The sequence below is a fragment of the Ciconia boyciana genome, chromosome 6 (assembly GCF_034638445.1).
Source record: "Ciconia boyciana chromosome 6, ASM3463844v1, whole genome shotgun sequence".
In the NCBI taxonomy this organism is placed as follows: Eukaryota; Metazoa; Chordata; class Aves; order Ciconiiformes; family Ciconiidae; genus Ciconia; species Ciconia boyciana.
Window position 1 is genome coordinate 28,822,721 of NC_132939.1, and position 12,109 is coordinate 28,834,829.

Here is a 12,109-nt window from a genome sequence, read left to right on the forward strand (position 1 = left end):
CGGAATCGGATGTTTTCAGGTCCCGAGCAGCGCCAGGCGGCTGCCGGCAGGCCGGGCGCCGGGTGCGGCGCGGAGCCCTGGGCAGTGTAGTTTGTCCGTGGAGTGCCGCCTGGCGGCTGGAGGCGAGGAAGGCGGCCCGAAGGACTACAACTCCCGTCGGGCCGTGCGCCGCGCCGCGGCGGGTCGGGGCGTGGTGCCGTGCGGCACCGGCTCGGTGTGTGAGAGGGGTGTCTCTGGTAGCCCCTGTTCGCTGCCGCGCTTTGCGTCTGCGGCAGTTAAAGAAAGATCTGGGGGGTTTTGGGGGGGGAGACTATGGAGCTTGGCATAGCGGGGGCGCAGCGCGGTGCCTGAGCGCCGGGCCCGGGCGGCGGTCGCGCCTCCGGTAGCGCCATGGATAGCCGGTGCTATGGGTGCGCGTCCAAGTTCTCTGTCTTCAAGAAAGAGGCAAGTCCGGCTGAGGGGGGTCAGGAGCGGCTGTGAGGCGGAGCCCGGCCGGTCCCGCGGGCGCCTGCCCCGCAGTGCGAGCGGGCCTGAGCGGGCAGCTGGGCAGCCTGCCTCTCGGCGCCGGGGCACGCTTCCCGACCAGCGTCGTAGTGGTGGTGTCCTTGCTCGCTTACTGAGCTCTCGTGGTGCCTACGTCTTTAAATATGTGCAATCACTGCAAAAAAAAAAAAAAAATCGTCATTAGATGTCATCCCTCTAATCCAATATTCGATCATTGTCTCAGAGTAATTCCCCACATACACACTTTATTATACTGTGGGACAAGATGGTGTCTGCTTCTAGCAGGAGTTATGTGCTGGTGCTCAAAGGCTCTTGAGAGCCTCCATATCTTCAGCAGCAGCTAATGATGCAGTTCTCGTAAAACATCAGCATAACCCCAGCGTTATTTTTAGTGCACCTTGGCAGGGGCATTGTCCCTGCATACAGCCAGCCAGAGCAATGGGGTGCGTATGGTCACTAGGTGATGAAGTCCTGTCCTGCCCCTCTCTTATATCTCCACAGTGTGGATGCAAGAACTGTGGACGGTCGTTCTGCTCAGGCTGCCGTAGCTTCAGTGCTGTTATTCCCCGCTGTGGAAGCACTCAGCAGAAGGTGTGCAAGCAGTGCCACGAAAAGCTAACTGGGTAAGACGGGAATGTTTCTTCACCCAAAGACAGTGTCCTGCTTTGTTTCTTCATTTTGCGTCCCAATGTTGTGTTGCAGATTTCTGCGTGAGAGCTGTGCCTTGCACTTGTGCATGCACGCTGCCTGTACCCTGGAGTTTCAAGCCAGTCCATTACTGAACTGCTGTTACATGAGCTGTGCAGTCCAAAGATAGGAATCAGGATTTGTTAGGCTGTTCTCTATGGTGACAGAGTAGTCTGAAAGAAACCGGTTTAAATCTTCATGGATGGACGCTGAATGCCACTGGATATCTTAGCTAGATGAGACCAGGTTAAGCCCCGCCATGTTATTGCCCAGAAATCTACACCCCTTTGAAAGCACTGGCAGTCTTTTCAGATGTGTAGTAGTTGAACGGCCTGACAATAAGGTGTTCAAAGTGTTATTACCTCTGTGGGCAAACAGTGACACAAGTCCTCCTTGCTGAGGGGACTCTGCTCTCTGTAGCCTGAAGACTTAAAATTTTGTACCATAAAATTGGTTTGCTTTTAAAAGAAAAAAAAATATTTGCAAACATAATCTGTAGATTGCCTGTTGAAAATGTAATTCAGTAGCAGTATGGGTTATACGCATGAACAAGTAACGCACAAGTGTATACTGCAACCCCTCCCTCAACCAATTCTTCTGTGTCCTCTTCCTTCTCTTGCATTTCTCTTACCTCTCTTCCTCACTTCTCTCCCATAGCAAGGAATTTTTGCCAGTGAGTGGGGAATTTTCTGGCTCTGTAGGTGTCTAAAGGAGAAGAGCCTCTCCTTAGCAGAGGTCTTCATTTCAGAAGCACTGGCTCATGAAAACAATGTGAGCTATTGGTGGTGAAAGTACAGTATTCAGTCCTTCAGTTTTGAAATTTTCTGATTTCCCTTTTACAACTCCAAAGCCATTAAGAAAACAGGGCAGCCTTTCTCCATGTTTCTTTTGGGGTTTTTTCTCATCTGTTTAATATCAGTACTGTAGAGTTACAGCAGAAAAAAATCCTCCCTGACTGGATAGCAGGTAGATAATACACATGGCTGCGGCTCTGTAAACTGCATGTATTGTTGTTCTTCATGCAAATAGCTTTCAGAACTGAAACCTTAGAACTGGAAAGTGGTCCAACAATGTTGCATTCATTCATTACTGTACAGGCCTTAGCACAGCGCAGATGTGTTTGTACCTGTGACTCCTAAGAATGAATAAAATATGCTAACTACCTTACATAAGTGTGTAGTTTAGCAGCTCAACCTGAATACAGCAAAGTAGAAGATAGTTACACATGATGTGTTTGTGGTGTGCAGTGTTCAAGTGTGCTAGTTGTTGTTATGATACTGGTGGTTATATAATAATTGTTGTAACATTTTGTTTAGCTTGTGCATTATATAATTCTGTGTTTGTTGCATGCCACAGCTCCTTTCAGAGTGTTCTGCTGCATGGAAGCTAATTACACTGGGAGTCTTTACCTGACTTCTCTCTATCTGCTCTCTGAACTGGGTGGTGCAGGCTGTGGAGGCAAGCGTATTTCAGCCCCTCCTCCTTTGGATCACTGGTGACCACATTAAATGATACTTTGTCCACATGCAAAACAACCAGACCAAAGGACTAGAAATGAAGTCCCCTGCTGTCCCAGGCAGCTATATTATCTTAATCCGTTCCATAAGCTGATCACTTCTCCATATTAATGAGGTTATGAAAGGGGCTGTACCAGGAGAAACATATACTGATTCCTCTTGAGTTGAGAGACTAGATGATTGAAGCATTGCCAGTATCTTGAGTTCAGAGAAATCATTGTTTTTGTTTTCCAGAGAGGGATCTCAAAGCAGTTCAGCAAAATGGTCACCACCAGAAAACTACAAAAAGTGAGTTGCATTTGCCAATCAGACGGTTGTTTCTGCCGCAGAGTAGCCTTTCAGGCCCTCACTCCTCTTCCTCTATAGAGACCAGCAAAAGTGGGGGTTGTGATGTTGGTATTTGCTTGTTCAGAATTAGATTAAGGATGGGGCTTTTGTTTTGTTGTTTGGGTTTTTTGTTAGTTTGGGGGGATGGGGTGTGTGCTCTTTTGAATAGACTCCTGAACAGCCACCTGCCTATGATCGGGGTTGGCTTGGAAACAGGAACCTGGTGGTGAAATGTTCCTTGTCTCCTTGGAAATGGTGCCAGGTGTGCTGCTCCTGTGAGCTAAAGTTTTCCTTATTCTTGGGAGTACGTCATTGTGCTGATATGGGAGAGCCTGGTACAGAAGGGAGTGGTTTCTGTTCTGTTCTACACCGACGTTCTTCAAATAGCCTGTTGGCTCACAGAGGATGTTTTCATATCTCAGGGTTTAAACCCCTGTTCTCAATTGTCATGTCTTTTTTCCGTCCTTGTCACAGGCGTGTAGCAGCTTTTGAGGCTAAGCAAAACCAGCTGAAAGAACAACAGAAGGCAGCTGCAAAACCCCCAGGTCAAGCAGGCTCCAGATACCAGGGGCTCTCTAAAGAGGACAGAGCTATTGCAGAGAGACTGGAGAGGCTCAGGGAGGAAAGGAAACCGAGTGAGTTTTGGAGGATACCAGAGATACCTTGGGTGGGAACACTGCTACTTGGGAAGTGTGGAACCTGGAGGGACAGGGAAGTGCTGGGCTTTCAGAGGCTGCCTTTTTAGGGAATTGAAGGGTTAAAATTGGACAGAGCATCTACGTCCTGCTACCACAATGGCCAGATTCTACAGTGATTTTAGATTAATGTTCCAGTTTTGTTTTGCTTCTTGGGGTTTCCCTTGAAACTGCTTCTCTGTTTTGGGGCAGTATCTTACCTGTAAAATCACTTTCTCATTTTCCATTGTTTGGGGTAAAAGCCTGTGTCAAGCCCAATAGGAGCAGAATGAAATGAGGGTCTTTGGCCAAACTATTTTGCAGGAGGTTTCCTGTGGGTCATTGTCCTGGGCAACAGCAGTGCCAGTCTCTGTGGGATTATGTTCTGGCCAGCCTTGCCTCACAGAGGAGAAAAAGGACTCTCATCCCAGTCCACAGCTGTCAGGTGCTGGGACAGCTTTGTGGTGCTTGTGGGAGAACGAACTATTTAAAAAATGATATGTGATCTCTAAAAGGGAAAGAACACACTGCAAAGTGGTTACCTGATTATCATAGAGTCATTTAGGTTGGAAAAGACCTTTAAGATCATCACATCCAACCGTAAACCTAAGACTGCCAAGTCCACCACTAAACTGTGTCCCTAAGTGTCACATCTACACGTCTTTTAAATACCTCCAAAGATGGTGACTCAACCGTTTCCCTGGGCAGCCTGTTTCAATGCTTGATAACCATTTCAGTGAAGAAATTTTTCCTAATATCCAATCTAAACCTCCCCTGGAGCAACTTGAGGCCATTTCCTCTCGTCCTGTTATGTGGTGGGGGAGGGTTTCAGTCTGATATGCCTAGGATTACATTAAGAGATTTTGGAGCAATGGACTGTACTGCCTAAATGACACTTATTTCTCTGCCTGTCCCTAGTATCCCGAGTCAGATGATTGCCAAATGACATTAACCTAATACTCGCCTTACGGCTAGGAGATAAACTGTGAAGGAGGCAAGGACTCGGTAGAAAAGTATAGCAGTTAGCGTTAGGGTAGTCTCCAAGTCACTGCAGTATGATCCCTCATTCATGTCAGGGGCTGAGGGAGGTTTTTGCTCATGTGTTCAGAGTCTGATTCCAGAAAGAAATATAGTTTTAAGAAAAAAAAAAATTGAAGCCTTTTGTTTTCAATAACAGAGTAATCTCCTCGCTTGGGTTATTCTGAATTGCAGAGTCCATCCCTACTCAGGCTGAGATTGAAGCTAGACTGGCTGCCCTGAAGGAGGACTGCCGGGGACCTGTTCCATCCACACAGGAAATGGAGGAACGGTTGGCTGTCCTGCAGGGGAGAGATCCTCCATCCCAGGCTCCCAGACCTGTAAGATCCCTCAGCTCTTTAGCTAGCAATGTATTCTGAGCTGACACAGTAACTGGTGTCCCAGCATGTTAGCCGTTCTTCCTTCTTCAGCTTTTTTCTGTCCCTTCAGAAATCTCCATTTCCTGTTTGTGTCATTGCTCCAGAAGCAAATGGCCAGCCTTTACCAGTTCACTGCTTCAATTTGAATGCTGTATGTTCCTTTATGTCCAATGTAGTTAATGTATTTATTTTTAACAATAGATGCTAAGCTTTTTCCTCTCAACCCATTTGCATACCTAAGTGGTCTGATATTTTTTCAGAGCTGTTTGTCTGTGTTTGGGGCTTATCAGCCCTACCTTCTAATTGTATCTTGTAGTTGTTACTACATCCCAGCTGGGCAAAATCCTGTTAATTATTCCAGAAATGGAAACACAGAGTCTGAGACTGCAGAGGAATGAGTTGGATATATGCCTTCAAAGCCTATATGAACAATCTTGTCCCCAAGAAATCATTTCCTCATGCTCCTTTTTCAGCAGTGCTGCCCACCCAGCTGTTATCATAGGCCTCAGCAGGGCTGCTGGCTGACGCTGTTGAGAATGACTCTTTATTTACATTGGAGGTAGTGGCAGAGCTTGGGTTGGGACCCAGCAGCATGTACTCCTGTACATTCAGCACTACTTTGCCTTGTTTGGGTGACTGCTTTTAGAGTTGTGCGCATTCAGCACCTCTGAGAATGAAGCTCTGAAAGTCTTACACCACATAACCATAAGCTGAGGCTCTCAAGATCAGTGGATGCATCTTTTTATGCTGCTCCCACCTAGGGTGATCGTGGTTACCAAACTTTTCCTTTGATTGTGTATGCCACTTCCCTCTCATTTGCCTTTTCCCATGCCCTCCTTGTTTCTTAGGTACACCAGCCTCCTGATACCAGAAGTCTGGTCCAGCAGACAGATGACCTGTTAACTCAACTGTCTGAGGAAGTTGCCATTGATGAGCATTACAGACCAAGAGTCCAGCCTCAAGGTATCTGTTTTGGCTTCCAAAGACCTGTTTCTGTCTAATAATGTATATGCTGTAGTGAGAAGGGAATATGTGCCTCCCTGTCTAGCGTACAGGTGAGCTGGGTGTCCAGTTTGTCCTTATCTCCCCCTTTTGACTCCCAAATTGACCAAGAGCAGCTATCTGGCTCCATACTGGGTCTCATTGTCTTTGCTTGGAGATGGTCCCTTCTTCTCAGGGTTGTATTATTCAGATTGCTCCTCTCTGTTTCTCTAAGGTGACCCTTCCCTGAGGAGGAGCTGTTGCTACTCCTAACACACCTGTGCTCTGTTACAAAACATCAGAATCTGGGATACCGTTATCTTCCTAGCTGCAGTGCTTTCTCTGTAATCTCACTATAAAACACAGATTAGCTCACTTTCTTCTCTTCATGTACAGTGCGGATCCTACTGTGGCATGCCTTCTCCCATTATTACCCAGATTAATGGAGGGCAGCAAGTTGCTCTCATACCATTGCTTTAGTCATGTTGTCTGTGCCCAAGGAACACTGATGCCGAGTCACCAGCATGTTCTGTTTGTCTGTTTGCAGCTGTTAGTAGCCAAAGTTTGAATGATCTCAATCGGGAAAGTGAAGATTGTGTTTGCCCTGCAAACCTGGACCCAAAACAGCTAGAGGAAGAGAAGAATAAACTTCTGGCAGAAGCTGCCTCTGAGCTGTGGGAAGAGAACACTAGGCAGGAAAAGATCCTACAAGTTGCCAAGAGACTGGCAGCGCTCAGAGGCGAGGACCCAGAGAAAGGTGGGTAGCAGACGAGAACACAGTGCCAAGAGAGGAACCGATTTCCTGTGACAGAGTAATTTCTTTTCTGAGAGGTGTTCATCCATTTAATTCCACTGTTCTGCAAGAAACAGACTGAGATTTGGTTCTGTCTGTAAACTTGTACAGGTTGGTTCATCATGAAATGAGTATAAAAGATCTTAGTTGAGGGTAAAGGCCAGAGCTGTAAGGTCAGATTGCTTTGTCTTGCACCCTTCTTGGAGAAAATTCTAGCATGCTCTGGTGAGGTTAACAAAGCTTTTAAAAGCAAACCTCTGTTTTTGGTGGGGATTTTTTCCTTCCCTCTTCCAGTGTTAAAAAAAACAGTAATGCCCTTTTTGAGGAGTCCCCATCTGAAAAGGATCTGTCTGTGCCAGAGCCAGAATGCCAAAACCAGCTCACACCACAAAGGATTGTCTCTGGCACTTAAGTGGGCACAAAGTTTGAGGCAGGTGTGGGTTACAGTCTCCTGTCTTACTCCTGCAGTTACACTGGAAACCTATAAACTCCCTGACAGCGACGAGGAAGTGGCTGAGGAGGAAGCCATTCGCAGAGTGCTAAAACAGGTCAGAAGTGGCAGCTGTGGCCTTGTTTATCTTCCTCTCAATTATTCCCAGTGTGTATGTTACCTGGTGAGTGCGCAAAGGATATGTTTCTGTTCCTGGGCAGAGTTTCATTCCTTCCCCTCCTAGTGCTTTTCCAACACTAGCTCCCATGGGCCATTCAGCTACAGGTGATTGACAACATTACTTCTAGTCTGTCACATTGTCTTTCTCATTCATGCTTAGTGTCTCTTGTGGTGTGTGTCTCCTCTCCAACCCCACTCTGCTGGTACTTCTGTACTTCTTGTTTCATCTTTTCCCACACCCAGCTAGAACATGGATGATGAGATGTGTGCTGTTTAGCACAGCTTATGCCTAGATTTCTCTCTAAAATGTCTATGAATTGTCTTGCAGGCAGACATGAGCTTTCTGTGCTTAAGTTTCTGCCTGATTACAGACCACACGTGCATGATTTGCATGGTCTTGATGGTCTGCTGATAGCTGCACTGCAAAGCAGAATGTGTTAGCTGAAGGCCCCTGCTGCTACCCTGACTGTTCACAATGTACACACAGTGTTCAGGGTGCAGACAGAGCAAGCTCACATCTGTCTGGGTAACACCAGATGTATTCAGACTTGTCATCTCCTGTTACTGCATGAAAGCAAGGAGAAGGGCAGGAGGTTTAGGGCCTAGAATGAGGCTCCCAACTGTGTTTGAAACAAGAGGCTTCTTGCTTTCTGTTGTTACCAGCTCACAGAGGAAGCAGCCCTGGATGAAGCAAGTGGATTCAACATTCCTCCAGATCAGACCACTCAACCAGGACCCTCGCAACAGAACCTGCATAAGAAAGCAAAGCAAAAGGTCAGTGAGCTGGTCAGGATCTCTTGAAATGACATGTTCCAAGGTCTCGGGAGAGTACAGTTCTGCAGAAAGAGTTTGCTGTATCCTAGGCTTGATGCAGGGGAAAAAATAAATAAATAAATAAATAAACCAACCAGCTTCTCCAGAGCAGACAAGCTGAGTGGCTTCTGCAAGGCTGACCAGCCCTGAGCACAGCTGTGAGTTATCCTTGTACTTTTAAAAGGAATTGCTCCCTGGAATACAATTCCTTTCAGGCTGGCTTTCTGCTGAATGGGATGGTGTCCTCTAAACCCAGAGAAGTTAACATAGACCTCGCAAGATGCCCATTAGAGAAGGGATTTTTAACTCACCAATATAAGTAGACCAAGGAGGCCACAGTCTAGTACCATACAGCCTGAACCAGAGTAAGTGGGAGGTTTGCCAGTGCTTTCAGCATGTGCAGAATAGAACCTCTAGATAGTAGTTGATTGTCTGTGTTCTCATGTAACGTCAGAGGAAGGAATTAGTAACAAGATATCCTACGCTCAGAATGGATGCCAGCCTATTATGGAAATACATACACCTTCTCTAATGTATATTACAAGAATTAAAAGCACCTGTGACTCACAGACACCTGACAGGCCTGTCTGCAGTGGAAGAAATTATTTAATTGTAAGCATTATTGAAAACATCCATCTCATAGGTATGCCACCTTGTGCTTCTGGGATTCCTGATGTAAAAGATAGCGCCATCTTACTGCTGTTGTGTTAGGAAGCTGCCTTTGCCAGTGTCCAGGCACTGTGTCCCAATGTGTGTATGGCTGTTCAGTTCCACAAGAGTTCTCTGTAAAGCAGAAGGAGACAATAGATGGCCTTATGGATAGATTTTAGATTATGATTTCAGAAGATCTTTTTGGTCCAACCTCAGGTACAGATCAATAGTAGGGGCCTTTTGGCAAATCACTTCCTTTTTCCCCCAGTTTTCTTTCTATAACAGGGAGAAAACAATCCCCCCACCTCCCCACTGCTTTCCCTTCCTACATAACTGCTTTCAGCAAAACTGCTTGATGGCTTGCTTTTGCAGCAGGGATTGTCTATCACTTTGTATTGCTGTGGTGCCTGCCCGAAGATCTGGGCTTCATGCCCTTAACACAGTATGGACAATGTTGGTGTATATTGCTATAGACACTAAATGAGGGTGAATACCTGTTTACCTTCCAAGCAACATAGATCATGAGCAAATGGTAGGGAGTACCTTGGGTTTTTATTTAACAATCTAGATATTTATGGAGCCTATCCTTGGGCTCTGGGCAAGTTAATCTCACAGACTTAGGATCAACAGAGAGTGAACTATGGATCATGTGACATGTCATTGTGGCCATCATGCATTACAATGAAAGTCCTGTATTGTCTCTGCTGGGCTTCAAATTCTGTGTCTCTGTTTTCTTTGTGAATTCGAGCCAGACTCCAACCGCCCCAGCTCTTGCCAGGGCAGATGACAGTGATGAGGATGAGTTACCCTGGTGCTGTATCTGCAATGAAGATGCCACTTTGCGCTGCCATGGCTGTGATGGGGACCTCTACTGCCAGCGCTGTTTTCGGTAAGTCTTGCAATTCCTCTTGATCTGAGAGGTGGGTCACAGGTAAGCTTTGCTGCTTTTGTTTGTTCTTCCCATTGGGCAGAAAAGCAGGCAGTAGGAGGGAAGATTTGAGGAACCCAGATCTGAGCTGAATGCTAGTCATTATGGAAATACTTTGTGCGATCAGTAGTTATCCTAGGCTTCAGGGACTAAACTGGTCCTAGGCAGAAATGTTCTGTCTGTACTGCTCCAGTGCATGTTTGGGCACATTGTCTGAGTGTTCTCTGGAGCAGCTGATGTGCTGCATTGTGTGGGATGGGATAAGCGAGACCATTGTTCAGTGCCTCCTATGGCTTGTTAATGACATTGATGGATGATCTGGGCTGTGTTCCTATAAGAGGGGAGATCAGATAGTATAAATTCCTGAGGCTTTTCTTAGGTTGAGACTCTGCAGTCTTAAACCATATAAAAAAATCTTTGTTGAAATATGTATGGGTGAGCCTTTTTTGCTCAGTCAGGCCTTGCAGCAGCTATAGTCTTGGTTCTTAAACAACTGTAGCTTGATTTTTGACAAAAAAAGTTGCATGTCTCAGATTTGGTTAGTTGATTCCTTTGAATACAAAGCTATTCCTCACAGCTTGTGTGGCTTCTCTTTTTCATGCCTCAAAAGTATTGGGTAGTTGGCTAGGTTCTCAGATTAGTGCTGGATGACATTTAGACAGCAGGATGATAAGAATCTGGTTGGGATAGTAAGAGATGCTTTTGTATATATTCTCTCATTTCCTGCAAATGTTTTTGTAGAGAGATGGAAATGGAGTAGGGGAGAACATATGAAAATGGTAAGAAAACATATGACTGGCAATGTTAGATGATTAAAACCAAAACAAACAAACAAAAGTATCAGACAGCAAACATCAGTAAAAGCAGAATTGGCAGTCTGGCAGGTGAGTGAGTGTATCAGTTGAATGCTGCAGATGCAAGCTTGTGTCTTACTCGACACTGCCTACTTCTGAGCATGGTTAAAAGACAGCTGCCAATACGCTGCATTTTAGCCACAACAGTTATTTTTCAGAGTTGTGTGAAGCAGACTGTCATTTTGACTGTTGTTGTAGGAGTTGCTAATGTGCCTGGGAATCACAGATATGGTGCTGAAAATGAGCCACCAGTTACATGAATCTCTAAAAGAGGGAAAGAGACAGAGGGACCTATTATCATTTCCCATTCCAGCAGACAAGGATGAGCAGACCTTTCCACAAAGCCCCTCAGAGGTTTCTGTTACAAGCAAACATCTTAAGTAGTCAGGCTGCATGGCTGCCAGTCGGGTCCTCACAGCTAACCCTTGGGATAGGTTTCTAGTTAAGGGCTGCTGGGAGACATCTTGTGCAGTGGCTAAGGGTGAGTTCCCTGCCTGGGTATTTACTTCTGACTGCACTTTGTGTTTGCTTCTCAGGGAAGGCCATGATGAGTTTGACCTGAAGGACCACCACACCTCCCGCTATCATCTTCCTTGCAAGTAGAAGTGATCACACTCTTCATGGGCAGAAAAGGAGATGGAGAACGGGAAAAGAGAGGATTCGGCCAGATGGGAAGAGTCCAAGTGGATTTGCAGCCAAAACGGGTGATGTTTTGGACAGTTAAAGGATGTGCTGTAATCTGAGAGAGGCTTGGAGGGCATGTGACTTGTCCTCACAAATACAACCAGAGAAGTGCAGGGTTTGCTGTGTATGCTTGGGGATAAATGAGGACTTGATATGAGGAGGTGGATACGAGTCTATAAATACAGATGGTAAGGCAGTGTGGGTAAAGATGTAAAGATGTGTGTTTAAGGCAGTACTGACTGGCTGATAAGTAACTTCCTGCTTTTGCTAACAGCTTACACACTGGTTCAACAGGCAGCAAAGCACTTTGCACTAAGAAAACTGTCTACGTCGTGATCACGTGTGTGATGAGAACTTCCAAAGCATAATAAAAACTATTTACAGAGGCCTGTGGTTAATGTCTCTCATGAAAATGCCTGATAGCCCTTTACAAAGTGTTGCCCTCTTGTAATGGTATCTTAGTCCTAGTGTCAAGTGGCTTAGGGAAAGAAATGAAGGATCATGAAGTCATCAAAAATGTTTCTGTGGTGTGGCTGAAAAGGTGCAGGGGCTACTCTGCCTTGATGGGCAGTGTTGCTCATGTACTTGAAACGAAGGATGCTTTGTAAAGGTAATCTGCTACTGATGCACAGTGTTGTGATCTGCAGTGGCTGTGCCGAGGTTCGATGTGGTCTGTAATAGCAGCATGT

General features: G+C 45.9%; 1 protein-coding gene across 1 annotated transcript; it reads left to right on the forward strand.

Moving 5' to 3' along the window:
- Positions 1-222: 222 nt before the first annotated feature.
- On the forward strand, positions 223-11,806 carry ZFYVE19 (zinc finger FYVE-type containing 19). Its single transcript, XM_072865286.1, has 11 exons — positions 223-444; positions 1,006-1,127; positions 2,943-2,996; positions 3,510-3,670; positions 4,922-5,067; positions 5,955-6,069; positions 6,635-6,844; positions 7,349-7,428; positions 8,154-8,264; positions 9,707-9,843; positions 11,273-11,806. Exons 1-11 carry the CDS (start codon positions 391-393, stop codon positions 11,337-11,339), a joined length of 1,257 nt encoding a protein of 418 aa, XP_072721387.1. The 5' UTR covers positions 223-390; the 3' UTR covers positions 11,340-11,806.
- Positions 11,807-12,109: the final 303 nt, after the last annotated feature.